The 19,066-nt window shown below is 41.2% G+C and overlaps 1 protein-coding gene across 1 annotated transcript; it reads left to right on the top strand.

Annotated features, from left to right (window-relative positions):
- The first annotated feature begins 911 nt into the window (after nt 1-911).
- Nucleotides 912-19,007, top strand: nup153 (nucleoporin 153). Its single transcript, XM_042506237.1, has 22 exons — nt 912-1,040; nt 5,431-5,656; nt 5,815-6,090; nt 6,911-7,050; nt 7,683-7,811; nt 8,819-8,935; nt 9,057-9,101; nt 9,274-9,327; nt 10,647-10,787; nt 10,897-10,949; nt 11,107-11,242; nt 11,560-11,721; nt 11,814-11,912; nt 12,763-12,847; nt 12,941-13,042; nt 13,130-13,780; nt 13,945-14,124; nt 14,888-15,892; nt 17,451-17,897; nt 18,066-18,284; nt 18,392-18,578; nt 18,790-19,007. Exons 1-22 carry the CDS (start codon nt 912-914, stop codon nt 18,875-18,877), a joined length of 4,671 nt encoding a protein of 1,556 aa, XP_042362171.1. The 3' UTR covers nt 18,878-19,007.
- Nucleotides 19,008-19,066: the final 59 nt, after the last annotated feature.

Raw genomic sequence — 19,066 nt, 5'->3', positions numbered from 1 at the left:
ATTTTATATGGGTAGGCTTGCTCATTTTTGTACACATAATTAAATGTTTTTCATATGATCAACATCCCATATTTACTTGTTTTTTATTGCATCTAACTCTCTCCACAGTGCTTGAAAAAAATTCTGTAGTGCCTCCCCTGCTTTGCATCACCCTCTCCCCTCATAAATAACAAACAGTCCTTAATATATGAAACAGACCGCAAAGTGATATGATTCAGGCATACTTCACATTACATACACTTCATGTTACAGTAGTACTAAAGGAATGGTGTACTGGGATAATGGTTAAGTGTTGTTGCTACCTGAGATAAAATTCTGCAAAATATTACAATGACTTCCAGGACTCACATTATCTTCAATATGCCGTCTGATTTTATGGTTCACTCAATTGATAAAGGCAAATATGATGCTGCAGCATATCAGAATTTTCCTTATTATTTCATCTAGTGATTTTTTTTTTTTTACAATTTATGAGTTAAGTGTTTGGTCTCTGAAGTATCAGATGTGAAAAAATGCCTATCACAAATTTACAAAGCCAAAGGCCACATCATGTTTTTTTCTCCCAGCAACAGTTTAAAATCCTGTTCAATTTAAAATGTTGAAACTAAAGGAAAAATATGGACTCCTTATATTAACACACTGGCATTTTGCCTGACTATTTATTAATTAATTGATTGACTAATTGACTGACCGAGTAATCTTTTCAGCTCTACTAAAAAACTAAATTTTGCTTCGTTTTGTTAATATAAACAATAGCATATTCACAAATCTTAGCTTTGAAATAATTTTCAGTCACATGAAACAAAATAGCCTCACGTTAGAGCCATGTGGTACAAAGTCCTGTCAACCCTCTTTGTTATGTCCAGCTACTACATTTCCCATAGTTCCTCGGTGAGTGGCCGCTGAGCTGGATGACAGCTATCCGGCGCCGAAACACCGATAGACACCCAGACGAAAGAGCCATGGCGGCCACGGGTGGAGGGAAAATTAGAAGCAGGAGATATCATATCGCCTCTAAACCCTATGCCAAGAGTAAACAGGTAAAACGTATGAAACTTTTCGTGTTAACAGCCTGTGTCGAGGACGTTGCGGTTGTTACAGTCCCGTCACGTCTTAGCTGTTGTTATTGTTTTGTGTGGGAGACATTTCATGGCCTGCTGTTAGCGCTCGTGGCCTCCACGCGCTGCTAGCATGTTGAGGAAATGCTACTGAGCTGGCTTTCATGTTAGCAAAATCTGACGGGCTTGACAGGTCAAATCACGGCTCGGTGAGCCATTTAGAGTAGTTAACCAGTATTTGGTAAAGTGCAAGCGCGCAAATGGCGCTTTGGGATGACCAGCGTTAGCTCTATTAGCGAGTTCTTAGCTGCTAGCTAAGTTAGCAGAAAGCAAGGAAGTAGAATTCTAAGTATTAGCTGATGTAGCCAGTGCTAGCTAGCAGGCTAGCACTGGCGAGCAATGCATTGTTGTCCTCGGTTCTTAAGTTTAGAGCAATCACACCCTGCACAATAGTGACGTGGTCGTTTTGTTCAAAATCATACACGTCCAATGAAATGTTTAGCCGCCGTTCATACGGTCAATTTTTAAGATTGAGTGTGTGGCCTGTCGGGAATCATCTTGGCTGTTAGGCTAGCAAACGTTAGCCAAATCTCAGCCAGTTGAATTGCGCAGGAAGCATTGCCTGATTGGGAACCCACATGGTTGCCTGAATGGATTCACTTGCCGCCTGGACATCAGCTAATGTTGGCTTTAAACTCGCTCCATAATGTTAACAGTGGACAAAACGTGTCTTGACTGATACATGGCAGATGAGTAGATCTATTTTGTCATATGGGAAAATATTCCAGTGAAATATTAACTAAAGGTTGTTATTTAAATCAGTTTATTGGTGTATTCTCCGACTGTAGGGGGTATTTCTAGGCAACTGGAAAGCTTACTGTATAAATTATGTTAGGGTGTTTCTTTGACAACAGACTGAAAATTAAAAGTTATATCAGCAGCCGATCCTTAACACCAGATAAATGTCATCAAGTATTTATGCTCATTTTAATATGTAAAGTTAGTAAACAAGATTTAGTGTGATATATATTGTTTATGGCTCACATTGGTTATACACTGATATACTGTGTACAATTTAGGCAAGCTTATAAAGTTTCAAAACCAGGTCAGTTATACAGTCACATAGTTTTAATATAGTAATTTATACAAAACAGCTTTGCTAGTCCAATTTTTTTCAGATTTTGTGTTTGTTAGTCATTTTTGGTTTTGCACTGTGTCAGACTTATTAGTCTACCTGCATTGATACATACTGGGTTAAAAAAATGTTAGAAACATCATTCAGTATAACATGATACAGTTCACCAGCAGCAAAAACTACGACTCCTAAAATAATTCTTAAGTTTAATCAGTCTTGCTTTAAAGCTGTTATATAGGAATACTTCACCCCAAAATGATCATTTATATATCAGTTTTTCTCTTACCTTGAAGAAAAATGTATTTTTCTCTCATGCCTCAGGTGAACAAATAATCCAAAAATACCAGACATTGTTGATTAATCAAAGTAAACAGGGAAAAAGTTTAACAACTATACCAAAACATTTGTTTACAGACTCTTACACAACTCATGCAGTGTTGTCCAAGTCTCATGTATCCAGCTGTATGCTCAGTGCTTCCAAAACACGTTTCATTGCCTTCTCTTCAGACCCTTTCAAATCAGACTGAAAGTGAAAGCACTACATATCACTAAAAACTAAAGGTTGTGATTTAGTGCAGAACTGATGTTTTACACTGTAATAATAATTGTACTTCAGTGAAGCTAATCAGTTGTCAACTCAGTGAATATTGGTTTCATTGATTTGTCATATAAATGCTGCTGACTTGGCATGTAGTATTAGTTTTAAATTCTTTGCGCCATATGCCTCCTCATCAACAACCAGCATTTTTGATTATAAGATGTTAACTATGAATTATATATAATTTCGATCGAGTGTTGAAATAAAGAGAGAGATTGACTGGAAAAATGCATCCATGCCAACAACAAATAAACAGAAAAACATGAACTTGTGAACTTGTTATATTTAGTTTAAATAAATACAAATGTTAGCTGAAAAGTATCTCATTCCACATAGGACTCATGAAAGCATCTTTTTATGCTGATATATTTGGGTAAATGGCAATTAAGTTGGAAGTTTTTGCAGTCCATACAAACGTGTGTATGCTAAAGTCAGCCAAAAATGATGATTATCCAAATTTTGTGTACAGTTGTCCTTAAAAGATGGGTTCAGTTTTTCTTCAATAGCTCGATTTACACAACACTGCAGGTTCAAAAGCAGACAGAGCATGATAAGACATGTAATGTTGCACCATCGCTGCCTTGATTCACCTCACAGCGTGTGGGATTGCTTGGTTAAGAATGGAAGTCTTTCTTGCCAATACTTACCTCATTTCATGATACAATGTAATAATACAGCTGACTTAAAGATCCTAACAGATGTAAGAGTACATGTTCATCACCTTTGTTTATGTCAAAAGCTGGATGCACCGAAACATACAATTTACATTTACAATCAAAATCATTCTGTGTTTTGGTTCAGTATGATACCTTTTAGAAAGAGCAGTGGCAGTCAACCACAGGTCACTTAGTCACATGACCCTGTCAACAGCAGAAATGAGGCACCCTTAAATCCTTATAACAATAGCCTATGTAGCGCTAAGTAAAACAGCACCGTGGTGGGCATTACACTTGCTCTTGACTAGTTTAAGTTTTGTACAAAGGTTGAATTGCAGAGTGGCCCACAGGTGTATTTCGTAGATAAGCAGCAGAGAAGAGGCACACATGGCTCTTATCAGGCGTTGAAGGCGACCGTGGATTAGGCAGCATGCACATGGAGTGATACACCAGCTAGCTAGCCCTTATCTAAACCTTCCCACACTAAATCTACCTTCTTTCACAAGACCACAGGACAGCATAGCCATATTCTGAAGACCTCTAAATACAGTCACATTTGTTTATGTTTATTTGTTAGGATCCCTAACAGCTTTTTAAAAACAGGGATGCATGATAATATTGGAACGTCATCGGTATAGGCAGATGTTGTCTAAAATGTTTGATACCTGAGACGTTTATTAGTGAATAACATTAATATATATGATGTTTGGGCATTTGAGTGTGCAAGAATGAATACAGTCTTAAATAACATTCAGTTTAGTTTACAGCAAAAACTACAAATTCCCAAATGCACAGCATCATATAGTCACATATGATATTCCTCTGTGTTTCTGTGTTTGCTCTTTCAGCGTTGATTTCTGATCACCGAGCAAAGGTCCAAAGAAATTGTTTTATCAATAAAACCTGTCATATTTATCAAAGCACCAAGCACCAAATTCACCAACAAACTGTCATATTCTGCTGTCCAATTCACCTTTCCTTTAACACGTCAATGCATTCATAGATTTTAGATTTTGTTTCTGGCTATGTCGTCCTCTCCTACTTCAACTCCAAAACTGCTCCATCCATTGGGGACATAATTCATAAAACAGACCATGAGTAATGAAGCATTTAATAATGCTGATATATTCAACGACTGGAGCAAATTTTGGTCAAGGCACAAAGTGCAATGGCATTTTCACAACTTTTTAAACAGTGTGCTGCCAACATTACTCCTTTTGCAAATCCATTCAGAAATAGAGGTAATATTTCAATTAGCCAGACCTGGAAATGTAAAGGACTCTTTTTCACTTAATTGTTCCAACTTATTGATTTCTTTTTCACAAAAGGACTTTTTTAGACAATTAATTCTTAGAAATTGTTGCTTAGTTTGTAAATGTGGTGTAGGAAGCACGACTCATCCTTATTGAGTGGAATTCATCTAGACCTACAGTGCAGACCAGCGTCACAGCTTCACAGAAGCATACACAGCGCCTGACCCAGTTTCACACTGTCATACTTAGCTTGTGTTTTGCTTTGCACTGGGGAGGACTAACTGCTTCTGATTGCAAGTGCGGCTGTGCAGCCGATTCAAATAGTAAAAGGCAGTGTAGATTGCTGTATTTTGTGCGGCTGTTGTACATTATTCAAAAAAGGATTTAAAAACAAACTATGTGGAACTGCTTTGCCACAAATTAATTATATTTTTGAACAGTATGCATATAGGCATTTTATGTTCTCTGCGTTTGTAGTTTTAAAACGAACTGGCAAGATTCCTCTAGCAAAATATATATATATATATATATTTTATATTTTATATGCAGTGTTGTTTTACACCCGTTGACTTTTATCCAATGCTGATTCTCAAGGGAATTTTCTAATAGGAGGCCACAAATAATGGCCTGAGTGCATGGTACTTTGTGTTGTCTCTATGCATTCATCTGTGTCCCTCACTCATTTCATCCCTCTGTTCATGGCTTCCTCTCCCTCTCATGTTTTTATCAGCAACAGTCAGGCCTCATCAGTCGAGTGACAGACACAGTTAAGAGCATCGTTCCTTCCTGGCTGCAGAAATACTTCAAGAATGAAGACGCTCCTGAAGGAGGAGGGGCTGTACTGGGGACGGACCAGAACTGCCAGCCACCTCCTCCGCCTCCTCCAAATGGCAGCGAAGAGGGACCTCCTCCCCTTGATGGACGTGACTCACCAGAGCCAAGCACCAGTAACACAGGTGAGGGACTCAGTTGGTCTTTGCACATCTCATACAGAAGATAAACGTGAAGATTCCTTGCATGCAAATTGGGTCTAAACATATTTCTGCGAGACAGCTCTTTTCCGTCGTCAACTATACCACCGTGCTCACCTGTGACTTCCATCTCAATCACACAGAGCCCTCAACCAGCCGGGCGTCTCTGAACTTCCAGGAGTATGTGCTTTCTCGACCTCCTCTGAGTCGTTCCCACCTCCACTTTGCCCCGCTGGATATCTCCTCCCCGACCCTGGGGGCCTCCAGCAGCCTCTTCTCCCAACCCTCCACCTCCTCAGCTCCTGGACCCTTTTCCACGGGTTTCTCCTTGGTCAAAGAAATCAAGGACAACCTCTCGCAGCACGAAGATGATAACATCTCCACCACTAGCGGCTTCTCCTCCCGCGCCTCAGACAAAGGTAAAAGCAGAGCGTTTAAGCAAAAAGTCTCTATAGGTATAGTTGGAACATTCCAAATCATAAAGATGTGGGGTGTACAGAGTCAAAATCTAAAGGCAAATTTTTGCCGTCTATGGCTGCTAGAGGTTCGAAACTACAGGTTGGCAAAATATCCGGAGTTTTTTGTGTCATGTAGCTCACCTTGTAACTGTAAGAAAATAAATGAAAGTCCTCGTGATCAATTCCGGTTCTTAGTAATGTATTTAGAAGGGATGCATGAGTTTGAAGTTGTCGTTTTTAAATCTGCAACTGACAGAAAAGATATTTCAGCATTGATACAAGGAATTAAATAGCTTCTTCCGATGAATAGGACCATTTGGAACCAGTTCTTAATTCCCATCCTTACTCTGGAAGATGTTTTATATCTATTGCAAAATGTTATTTTGCATCCTGTTTTCACTTCGCAAATGCAAGAAAAGAACTGTGTACAAAACAAAGGTCCTTGAATACGTTACTAGCACACTTAATGGAACTGAGACATTGTCAATGTTATCAGTTTCTCCTGTGCTTCTCTTACTATGACAAGTCAAAATGTCTGCTGCAATGCTCATTTTGTTTATTTGCAAAAAAATACACTCTTTCCGTGTGATGATCCAGTATCTTTTTTTTAATTGTCTAAGCCTATTAACTGAAGTTTTAAGGAGTAATTGGTTAACTGTTAGTGTTGCAGCAGGTAGAGGCTGTTTTTGGCTATATACTAACGTAAAATGAAGTTACGAATCTTTAAAATGGTCTGACAATTTTTAAATATCTTTCTTTGTTTTTTTTATCTCCTATACAGATGTCCCCACTTCCAAAACAGCATCACTTCCCCAACTTTGGTCCCCAGAGACAGACAGAACACACTCTGGGCCTCAGCATGCCCAGTCCAGTATGAAAAGGCCTGCTTTTAACCTGTCTGTATTTGGAACGTCCTCCAATGTGAGTATCAGTAGCCACTTTGACACAGCCTGTTCAAGGCTCAAATGCTGCGCTGTTGTTTTGTCTTGTCGTTACATTGCATTTGCAGAATATGCACAGCTAGCTAAAGCACCTCAGCAACTCATCACATTAGACATCGACACTGTTGTGTTGCATGTTGCACCTTGTTTAACTTGTGTGACATGTACGTTTACTTTTCATGTTCATGGCAGCTTGCCAGACACTCAGTCTAGCCAAATCATAACAGCTAGACGGTTTTAGTGGATATTCTCACTCAGATTTCTGCCAACACTTCTCTATATTTAACCCCATTGGATGGTAATATATTTACATCTTCTCAGAAAAAATATATTTGACATGAATTTATTAGCAGAAGAAAACAGCTGGCTTTTTAAAGGAAATGAGACTGAAATATTAATGAATATTAAACAGATTGCAGGATGTTTTTGCAGATTTACTTTAGACACTGTTTTGTTTATCTACTTAACCCAGCATTCCAGTATTTCAAGCATATCTGTAAAAAATGAATGAGCTGATGTTTGAGAATGCCATTCATCAGCTATACATACACAAGTAATTTCACTTCCAATGTCAATCCAAATGTAATCTGATTTTAACCTTCTCTCTTCCAGTCATCATTAAACAGCACAGTGCTAAACTCTAGCCAGCTTGGAGATTCACCCTTCTACCCTGGGAAGACCATGTACGGTGGAGCAGCTGCAGTCAGGAGCTCTCGTACTCGTCCTGGAACACCATACCAGGTGAGTTAGTGAGAACTGTACAGTCTAGAAACTTAAAGTTTTGATAAATAACTTCATATGGTAAGTTAGGTTTAACACATTAGTTACACATAACCAGTCTGCACTGACATTAAGTGTTCTGGTTATTAAAGTATAGCAGCCTTTGCAGGGTGAGCACTAACATTAGAGTTAACTCTATTTCTGGTTTTGCTGGTCCCGTCTGGTATATGAGCTTGGACCTCTTTGATTTTAGGCAGGCTGAACAGGTTATATTTATATTTATTATATTATATATTTTATATATATTTATATTGTGTTTACAAACGGACAAACTGAGTCACTCATGTCTTACAGGCTGTGTGCAATTTACTGCTGAGCAACATGGAGATCAGATTTCAATAGACGTGGGAGGGGGGAAGAGCGGCGCACCTTGTGTTTGTTTACTAGAAAGTTCATTCATATTTTGTTGGGTGGCCTAAGACTAAGGTGGCAACTGGCTGAATAGAGATTGCAAGGGAACTGAAAGTTTCTGGTAAATGACCATCGCTAGTAACAACCTACTCACTGTCAGCTGCATTGTATGTCATTTCCAGTAAATACCACAATAAAACGTGTTTCTCTTTAGAAAGTGTAAACATCAGAAGATAGAAAGTACTCACCATCTTTTAAAGGCGTTATGCCACTAGTCTTGAGTGCACGGCTGATATTCATGTGAGTGGTGTAGATGACGTAGAATACATGCATATTTAACAGATTTATGTAGACAGAGAGCTTCAAACTCTACATTGTGCTACATTAGTTGGACACTCATTTGCTGTTAGGAGACAGTTTCATTTTGTTCCAATAGGGAGCGGCTGTTGAGTCAAGTGCGAAACCAAATGACAAAATCCAGTATACCAGTTTGGGGTTTGACTTAATGTCAAACTGGTCTGAAAATGTTTACACTGTCTCAGTCCTAACTGGCATCATATTATGAATGTGACTGCAGTGTGAATATTACTTATTTAATTGGACTCATCTACCCGTAGGCCCCAGTCAGGAGACAGATCAAGGTCAAGCCTGCTGGCGCTCAGCCCTGTGGAGTGACCAGCGCCACAGCCAGACGTATCCTGCAGTCTTTGGAGCGCATGTCGAGCCCGCTGGCTGTAAGTATGGACACGCCATCATCTCTTCTGTACAAACTTAATTTCATCTCAAAGTGATTATTGACATTTTGCCAATGATCATGTTAATGTAAACCTTGCAATTCTCATTTTTCCTCAACAGGATGCCAGGAGAATCCCAGCAGCAGCTTCATCCCCCCTGTCAGCAGTAGGGGCTTTTAATATATTTACAAATATTCCAAGCATTTATTTGCATTGATACATTTTCTTGTGCATTAATGTTTTATGAGCCACCAAACATGAGACACACCAAAACATGAGAAAAGCATGGAAATATTATTCTCAAATGTCGTTAAAGGAGGGTTTTTTTTCCTTTGCAGTCAATGGACGGCACAAATCTAGATGTTTCACCTTTCCACTCGAAAAAGAAACGTGTAAGTACAGATTTTCAAATATCCTCATGCCTTGTTTGGTAAAAAAACGTGTGTAGCCCTGTTTTTTTTTTGTTAGATTTTTTGATAACCGTCATACAGTGTTTGTCCCTGTATGACCTTTAACTTACACCATGTGTACACCCACCAAACTTCAGCTGTGTCTTCTGTCCAGTGTGTGTCCAGTTTAGCACAAGACTTAGTGATCAACAGGGATGTCATTGTACAAACCCAGCAGCACTTGTTATGTTGTGTCCTCCTGTCATTTCCTGTCCTACTGTCTGTTGACCTTGTTTACACCAGTTAACAGGATTCTCCTCGGCTCAGACACAGCTGTTCACCACTGTGTGTGTGTGTGTGTGTGTGTGTGGGTGTGTGTGTGTGTGTGTGTGTGTGTGTGTGTGTGTGTGTGTGTGTGTTGTTCTTTTCAAGTGCTTGTGAGTAAAAGTGCACTGGACTCTGATGTATTTGGCTCGTGAAAGTGCCCGTATTCGTGTGAAGTGTGTTAAGAGTAGTCCATTGTTAAATCGTGCCAGCTCTGGACCGACTTGTCCTCAGTAATAGCTGTCAGGCATTCCCAGCTGCGACAGCTGCTTTGTAAACCCTAACAATGGTGAATTGACCCTCACAGGTCTAAAACAAGAAAGCCCACTGTGTAACTGAGCCTTTCAAGGCAGACTGTAGCTTTGGGGTTTTACCTTAGAAAACCTTGAAGGTCATGGAGCGGACATTGAATTGTTTGCCGTGGTCATTTGACTAGTTATTTACTCACTTATTTAATTAGTTCTTTGGTCGAGAAAATGGCACTCATCCTCAAATATCTTAATTTGTCTAAAAGCCCAAGATTTTTTGTTAATTGTCACTGGGTAAAGAACTAGAATATAGTTATTTTCAAGAAACTGTAATCAGAGATTTTTTTCTCATTCTTGAAAAATTACTCAAACCTATTAATCGATTAGCAAATTAGTTGTCGATCAATTTAGTAGTTGACAACTAGTCGATTAATCGTTGCGACAGTGACAACACACTTCAGTAGGGCGGTAAAGTGTGTCACACTCCTTAGTTTGACATAATAATGAATAGATTCTGTTTTGCAAATCTCTAGAGATGTTGCTGTTTACGTTCTGGGACACAGTTTCATGTTGGAGTTTGGAGGAGAAAACTGCTATGGCCATGTTCATTAAATAGAAGTAGTATGCAGATGTAATGGTGTGAGTTTTGTGGAATGAAGACATAAGATATATCAAACACAAAAAGTTTAGTCTTAGTTGATTCCAATTTTTCTCCTTTGTCTATACTGTACCACTATTTCTGTAATTCAGATGGATTCCAGCCTCCCACCAGTGCAGAAGCTTGTGGTTCCTGCTGCAGTGTCAGTGTCAGGAAACCGCTCCGTGTCCTTCAGGCCTACTTTGACTCCTGGAGGAGTGAGCCGAACTCTGGACAGGACCCCAAGAGAGACGGTCAGAAACTCACTGCTGTGTTATTTTAGTCCATAACATTGTTGCACTACATTAAAACAGAGCCTAATTCAAACTTGATGCTAAATTTGTTGCTGTTGTGTTTCCTTAGCCCACAAGACAATCACCGCAACCACCTGAAGCAACCGCAGGTCCATCTCAAAGGTAAAACAGGGTCACCTGAATTGATGAGACAAGACACTGAATCAAAACATTCCTATTTTTGGTCTCACATTTTATTTTGTTTGGCTGCCACAACGCTCTCTGTACGTTATATTGCTTTACTTACTTAACCTGTTCCTGTTTGTTCCTCTACTACCAGCACAATGGGTTCCAGTAGCTCAGCCTATCCTCTGTCCAGCACACCTGCAGCCAGCAGTGTGGGCTCTGGAGGGGGCAAGATAAAGCGAGAGAGGACCAGTACACGGCCTTCCTCTAAACGCCCTGAAGAGGAAGAGGTAAAGGCTTTGCATCAGAAAATCTAAAGGCTCTGTATCCATGAACACTATGAATAGCAAAGTACATTATTCACTTAATCGATTTGATACACACACAGCTTTGTAAAAAAGTGGTAAGAAAGAGGTGTTCAAACGTTTATATCAGGGCCATGTCAGATGTGGTCGACTGAAAGGTCATAAATCCAGATCAGTGCCATGGTGCATTCAGATTGATGTCATCATGGGTTGGATTTATCACACTATCAGTCTGAAAGATGCAGTATTTGGAAAATGCAGACAGTGATATTCATGCTTGTTTTTTTTTTTTTTTAATTTAGGTGGCTGAGGTACCGGACCTACCAACCATTTCACTTCCCATCAGCACCATGCCAACTTTCAGCTTCTCCTCCCCTCTTCCACCTCTCACCACTTCCACCACCATCAGCATTACCCCAACTCTCACGCCCGTGACTCCAGTTAAGGAAACAGTCACAAATAAGGTCTGTCTCATTCTGTTACAATGCTACTGAAAGTCTAATGGTTAACATTATTTATGCATTTTACTGATTTTCATGTTGGGTGTTTTTTCCAGGAGCCACCAACGGCCTCAACACCTCCCTGTGTACCTTTTACATTTTCCTCCCCTATTGTCAAAGCAACTGCTGCTAGTCCCCCTTCCTTTTCCCCCTCAGTAAGTAAAACATTTGTCTCTTAAAGGCTAACTCTGGTATTTTTCAACCCGGACCTCATTTTCCCATTTGGAGACAACAGTTTTTTAAATTGGTCCAGTATTGGTAAAACTGTCTGCAATGTAATATTAATAGGCAATTGCTACAAAAGTAGACCTTTTGTTAGAGAGGGAAATGCTGGGCAAAAACACACAAAAAATCTTTAAAAAAGAGGCATGTCCTCTCTTTTTACTCAGACACAGCGCTAAAATTGCATCAAACCCACCAGATTTCATTTACATAAACAGTCATTTTAGTGTGTGTAGAGACTGCATATATCGGTGTAAATTTAAAGTTTTATTTCAACCAAACTAGAGTTTGACAAACTATTTTTTTGTGAGTTTTATCTTTATTTTGTTTCTTTAAATGAGCTGTGTTTATTGATGAATAGAGGTTTTTAAATGAAGTCTGGTTGGTTTGGTGATAGGGATATCAGGGCTGTTTTTGGTTAAACAAAAGGATCTTATTCTTAATAACAACAATTTATCTCTTTAGGAATCCTTTCCATAATGTTCACAGGTGATTTAAATAATAATCTGAGCCTGTCAGGGGCAAAATCAAATAGTTTTAATGGATATAAATTGACGCTGGGTGAATGGCTATTAACTTTACATCACATTCTCTTTTCCTGCTGCCAGCTGCAGCAGTATCACTCCATACTGGACCTCTTTCATTAAATCTGATACAAAAACTTGGGAAGATAGGGTCCAGGTTGAAAAATATGTTAACCTTCAATAATGATTGCTAATCAATTAGATAGGCAACTGTTTACAACAGTAACATTGATAGAAATTGTTTTTTTCCTGTTTGTAGGCTGGATTCACTTTCAGTGCACCTGTAGCAATGTTAGGTCCCTCCATGTCAAACGGGAAGATGGCTTCTCCTATCGTGGCAGCAGGTGAGAGAGTTTTTTATACAGTTGGCATGATGCTGATTCTGTGTATTTCCTGAAAGAACTGGAGGTCACGTTTTATTTTTGTGTTTTCTACAGTGAAGTCAGCAACAAGCAAAAGCACAGAAGATTTTGAAGGACCTTTCAAACCAGCCAAGACCCTGAAGCAGGGCAGTGTGCTGGATCTTCTCAAGGCACCTGGTTAGAATCAGTTATACATCTACAGTGTTTGTTTTGAATGGTTTACAACATTGTTCACAGTCTTAATCCTTTACTCTTTTTGTGTAGGCTTTGCCTCTCCTGTTGCTCAGACTTCCCCAGTCCCGGACAACGCTCTGCTGCAGACCTCCACAGAGTCCACAGCCCCCATCTCCACCACCACAACCACCTCCTCCCTCTCTTCAACAGGGTTTGCAGATGTGTTCAAAGCCCCACCAGGCTGGAGCTGTGATGTCTGCATGGTGCAGAACAAACCATCAGACACCAAGTGTGTTTGCTGTATGGCCCCACAGCCCAGCTCCTCCTCATCTAAACTTATGGACAGTAAACCGTCAGCCGCCACCTCGGCTGGGCCAGACAGCAACAGCACGAGCACCACATCCACCACTACAACCACAGCAGGTTTTGGCACAATGTTCTCCCAACCTGCAGGAACTTGGGACTGTGATACGTGTCTTGTTATAAACAAACCTGATGCAGTAAAATGTGTGGCCTGTGAAACGGCCAAACCTGGGACGGGGCTTAAACCCTCACTGACTCTTCCTTCTGCCTTCTCAGCTGTTAAGACTGTATCCACACCCACAGCCCCCATTTCTACAGGGTTCACTGGATTTGGCGACAAGTTCAAAAAGCCCGAGGGTGCGTGGGAGTGTGACACGTGTTTGGTAGAAAACAAGGCAGAGGACACAAAGTGTGTGGCCTGCACGAGCCCTAAACCAGGTAATGAGTCCAACCATGATAGTGTTGGTATTTGATTTCTGCAATGTACTGAATCTTTGGTTTGTTTTTCAAAGTTCACATCCATTAACTGTCATTGATTTAAAAGCATCTTAAAAGTAATTTTTAGTTCAGTGAAGCATCTTTCTTTTTTTTTATCCTCACAGGAGCTTCAGCTGCAGCCTCTTCTTCAGCCAGCAGTGCTCCAGTGATTGGGTTGGGAGACATGTTCAAGAAGCCTGAGGGTGCCTGGGAGTGTGACGTCTGTCTTGTACAAAATAAGGCTGCTGATGTGCAGTGTGTTGCCTGTCAGACAGCCAAACCTGGAGCTAACGTGGAGCCCAAAGGTAACAAGAGCAGCCCACAAGTTTTTGCATCGACAGTTTACAAGGAAATGACCTCAAACACCAACCGTTGCTCACATTTTCATATTTTTTTGCATCGCATTACACTGTCAAAATAGAGAAACCTGAGACTATTGCTATACAACCTGTTGGTTGGTTGTCCAGTACTTTTGAGGGTACTAACCGTATTACGTTGGTAGCACCAAGTACCGGTAGCATTGTCAGTACCTGAGAGCACATCTGGGTGATCAGGGCAAGTTGAGATGAGAGCTGGAAGTGCTTCAAAGCCTAAAAGCCAGCGACAGGGCTCTGAGCCCATCAACAAGCTCTGCTGAGGTTCAACTTCAGACAGGAAGTGGAAGCACCCCAAAGGAGGGAAGTTCTCCAGTGAGCCAAAACTATCACTGCACCAATGATTTGCTGCAATAGTTTTGGCATCTGGTCTCTTTTCTTTTCTATATATTGTTTTAGTAATAGCCTAGTATCACTGCTAGATGAGCAGACACGCACACAGACAGAGAACGACCAAAGTTCTACTTCTGAGTAAAAAAAAAAAAAAAAAGAGAGAGAAAAGGGGCAGAATTGCTTTATAGTCCCTTACGTCACTCCTGCAGCATTTATGAAAATAAAATGTTTGTTATTACAGAGAAAGTAAGGTGCAGAAAAACAGTTATTGTTGGATACTGGTATCGCACTGTAACAACCTGCACTTAATCCATGCTTTGAAAGTTTTTTGAATTTTGTTTTATCCTTTGTTTCTCTTCAGCTTTTGGTTCGTCTTTTGGTTCATCAGCTGGTGGGACTTCAGGCTCTAGTTCTGGAGGTTTTAAGTTTGGTACATCAAACAGCACCTCGGGATCTGGATCTGGAGGTTTTAAGTTTGGCACATCTGACAGTACATCAGGATCTGCATCTGGAGGTTTTAAGTTTGGCACGTCAGACAGTACCTCAATCAAGTTTGGGGGCTCATTGACAGACTCCTCCTCTACATCGTCAGGTGGATTCAAATTTGGAGTCCAATTTGGAAACTCCTCATCAGAAACCACTTCTAAAGACAATTCTGCCTCATCAGGGTTCAAATTTGGCAGCTCATCCGAGGGCTTTAAATTTGGGACTTCCTCTTGTGATGACAAAAAGTCAGACCAACCTGCTGCAGGTTCTGGGTTTAAGTTTGGAACCAGCGGTGGTATAGCGTTTGGAACTGGATCATCTAGCACAGACTCCTCTAAGGGCGGCTTCAGCTTTGGACTCTCGAAACCTGAAGAGAAAACATCAGAAACACCCACCTCATCCTCTGTTAGTTTCATTTCTCCTGCTCCCTCTCAAGAGAAAAGTGACAGTGCAGCATCAAATGACACCACATCCACAAACACCAACTCAACCACCACTGCAACCACCACCACTGGGTCTGTATTTGGGAGACTAGGCGAGCCAAGTTTGGCAACCACTACGCCACAAGGCGGCTCCACGTTTGGGTCCTTGCAGGCTGACAAAGAGCCAGCTGCTCCCACGTTTACCTTTGGGAAGCCGGAGGAAAAGAAGGAAGCCGCAGCCTCCTCTGCTCCATCTGCCTTCCTCTTCGGTGCTGCTAGTAAAGATGCAGATGCTGCACCAGCACCGGCCACCTCAGGAGGTTTTTCCTTCAGCAAGCCTAGTGCTCCAACAGAACAACCTCCACCCACGTTTAATTTTGGCAAGCCAGCAGACAAGATCGAAGCATCTACTGCAGAGGCCCCGAAGCCCTCTTTTACCTTTGGACAAAGTGCTTCAGGTGAGAGAAAGTTTGGACTGTCGTAATTATTTTGTGAATGCCATACCTTCTGTTTATATATAATCCCTTGATGAATTTATTCTTTTATGAGTTTTTTCAAATTCTCATTACCATGAAGGAAAATTTGGTTTTTGTACCGTTTGCGCTTGGTTTCAGTCACCAAATAGCTGATGAGAATTGGGTGACACAACAGCATCACAAACATCCTGTTGTAAATGCCTAAACCATCAGTTCATCTGTGTCAAATTTTTCTTTTGACTGAGGTGGCCTTGAAGGCCTCCAACCCCAAAAATGCTCAAGTGGAGCTGCTCAAAAGCTAACAGATCAGACTGAAGTTATAGTGAGCAAGTTTGAATTTTTCATGAGGCTTGTTTAAAAAAAGAGCATTAATCTTTCCAGAGTAAATTGGGAAATTAAGGTAAACCCACCAACTGTCTGTTGAAGCGTTGTATAGGGCAACAGCAGTGTTAAGTATAGTAGGTTAAAGTTGCAGCAGATGTGGACAGTCTTGCCAAAACTCTAACAAATGAGACTCAGTTCCAGTTGAAGGGAATCTATTATGGTCATTTTAAGGGTTCTTGTGTTTTGGATTTCTGCTCGAACATGTTTACATGTCTTTGTGTTCTAAAAACAGTTGATGTGCTAGAACACCTGTATTCACCATGTCTGAGACCCTTGTTTCAGCAAGCATTTATCTCTCTAACCCCCCCTCTCAAAGAAGCCCAATCTGCTCTGATGGATTGCTTCTCCAGGTCTTCCAAATCTGTGCTCTTGGTGTTTCTGCACCATAATAAATAGTGGTGCTGTCTTCTATGTAAAATCACCAGTAAAAGGCTCTTAATCAAATTCTCACAACAGCACGTTCCAGTGGGAATATGATGCAAAATTGTGAAGAATTAACAACATCAGCAACCAAGATTACAAGTTTCCATGACATTTGTATGTAGCCACAAGTAGCAGTGAAGGCTTAGTAAAGCAAACACTTGCAGTAGTATGCCAGGAGCATATGATCATATTACGAAATCTGTGTAAACAGATTGCAGCTTGCAGCCAAAGCAGAAAAAAAATCTTGGAAACCGTATACAGAACAGTGTGAAGCTTGAGGTTTTTGCTCACAGAGACTACTTATACGTACAGTAACAACAGTATTTGAAACTTTTTGGCCAAGTTGATTATGAACATCAGACATTGTAACATAATATATATCTGACAGAAATAAGGAAAAGCATAAACTTTCCAAGTATTGTCAAAATATTTAAGCAAAAACTATTTGAATACTCCATCAATTTAGCACTTTCATAAATGTTAGATTTGGGAGAGGGGTCAAAAACAAAGTAGTAGATGCCCAGGTTTATATAAAATACATAAAAATGTGTTGTCCTCAAGCTTAACCTAATATAACCTTGATAAAAATATCTTCTGCTTAGCCAAAGAGGACAGTAAGCATGTCCCCAGTATATTCTGTCACCAGTAAACTTTTAAATACAAAATCGAAGGGCTGTTCTTTAACCACTGCACTTCACTGCACATCCTAATCAACTTAATTTTCCCCTGACAGATTCGTCTGTTGCTCCAAAACCAGCATTTTCCTTTATGGCTACTAATCCCACCAGTGCCATTGACTCTACCACCTCGTCATCCACCGCCCCGACCTCCAGTCTGTTCGGCACCACCACCAGCAGCAGCAGCAGCAGCAGCAGCAGCAGCAGCAGCAGCACCACCTCCACTCAGGCTCCCGCTCCCTCTGCAGCTCCCAGCACTTTCATGTTCGGTCAGCCTGCTGCGACCTCCAGTGACGCTCCTCCAGCTACAGCCTTTGTCTTCGGCCAGAGTCAGGACAGCCAGCCGTCTGCCCCGTCAGCTGCTCCTCTGAACTCTACTCCGGCCCCGGCCCCAGCTCAGCCCTTCATCTTCGGTGCTCCTGCCAGTGCTGCTCCTCCTGCTGCTGCTGCTGCTCCATCATTCGGCTTCGGAGCAGCAGCACCCCCTGCTGCCTCATCTTCAGGTCTGTGTTTGTTAATGGCGTTTGTCTCAGATGAGTATGATCTTGATGTCCATTTGAGACTTCAGCAACAACAATGAAACATTCATATACAATATTATTAAATATTTATTTTATATTTAGAATCCGTACATGTATTGATTTCTTTGGTTCTTTCTTTTTCACCAACAGCTCCATCTGCAGCTCCCTCTCCATTTGCATTTAACACGGCCACTTCTGGTGGATTCGGGGCCAGCCAGACTCCATCATTCGGTTCATCCTTTGGATCTCCCTTCACAGCCACACCTTCCCAGCCCCCAGCCTTCGGAGCCAAACCAAACGCCACCCCTGTCTTTGGACAGCAGACAAACTCTACTCCTGTATTTGGGGCGGCTGCTAATTCTGCACCAGGTGGGTGACTGTAATGCTAAAGTCGTTTTTCCTCTCAGGGTGTACATTGTGCTAAAGGCTTGTGATCCTTATCTTATGAATGTGTGTTCAAACCTGCTTTTCATCAGGTGGAGGCTTTCAGTTTGGAGGAGCCAGTGCATTTGGAGCCACAAACAACACCTCAGGAGGCGTGTTTACCTTTGGAGCGGGTTCAGCACCTTCTCCTGTCCCGCCTGCCAACCCCTCCATCGCACCCCAGTCAGGACCAGCTGGTGGTGGATTCAACTTTTCACAACCCCCTGCTTTTAACATTGGGTAAGTTGCTTTTCCGCAATTTCAGTTTTGTTAACAAGAGACTGGAGAATTACACAATAAGTGATAAGAAAACTTGTTATTGTTAACTAAAACGAAACAAAAATTAGGTGTAAAAAATATTTTATTGAACTGAAATAAAGATCTAAAACAAGGGCTATGACGGTTTTGTTTTGATGCTGATATTAATGAGAATGTAATTTTGCTCTTCCAGGTCAACAAAATCCTTCACCGCCTCTCCTGCTGGACAGCAAGCGATTGCTGGGCGCAAGATCAAGACAGCGGTGCGGCGCAGGAAGTAGGGCCCTGTGGACTCGACTATTAGATGAATTGACTTTGACTTGACTGTATCCCCACTGAAGGCTGAATCAAGTCCTGGAAGGTCAGCGAGGCAAACACTGATATTGCTTGACGTGTGAACAAGGGTGGAGGCCTGGCACCACTTGGTGGGCGAGGGGGGGGGGGGGGGGGGTGTTTTAGCTGTAGACTGG

The sequence above is a fragment of the Plectropomus leopardus genome, chromosome 18 (genome assembly GCF_008729295.1).
Source record: "Plectropomus leopardus isolate mb chromosome 18, YSFRI_Pleo_2.0, whole genome shotgun sequence".
Taxonomy (NCBI): domain Eukaryota; kingdom Metazoa; phylum Chordata; class Actinopteri; order Perciformes; family Serranidae; genus Plectropomus; species Plectropomus leopardus.
The sequence above is the reverse complement of the archived record's forward strand: the minus strand, read 5'-3'. Positions and strand labels throughout refer to the sequence as shown.

Bases quoted from the DNA above. Each gene is read 5' to 3' on its own strand.
- nup153 (XM_042506237.1), top strand. From the start codon at position 912: ATGACAGCTATCCGGCGCCGAAACACCGATAGACACCCAGACGAAAGA. The intron at 1,041-5,430 runs GTAAAACGTATG...TGTTTTTATCAG, and splicing joins CCTATGCCAAGAGTAAACAG to CAACAGTCAGGCCTCATCAG. The intron at 11,722-11,813 runs GTCTGTCTCATT...TGTTTTTTCCAG, and splicing joins AGGAAACAGTCACAAATAAG to GAGCCACCAACGGCCTCAAC.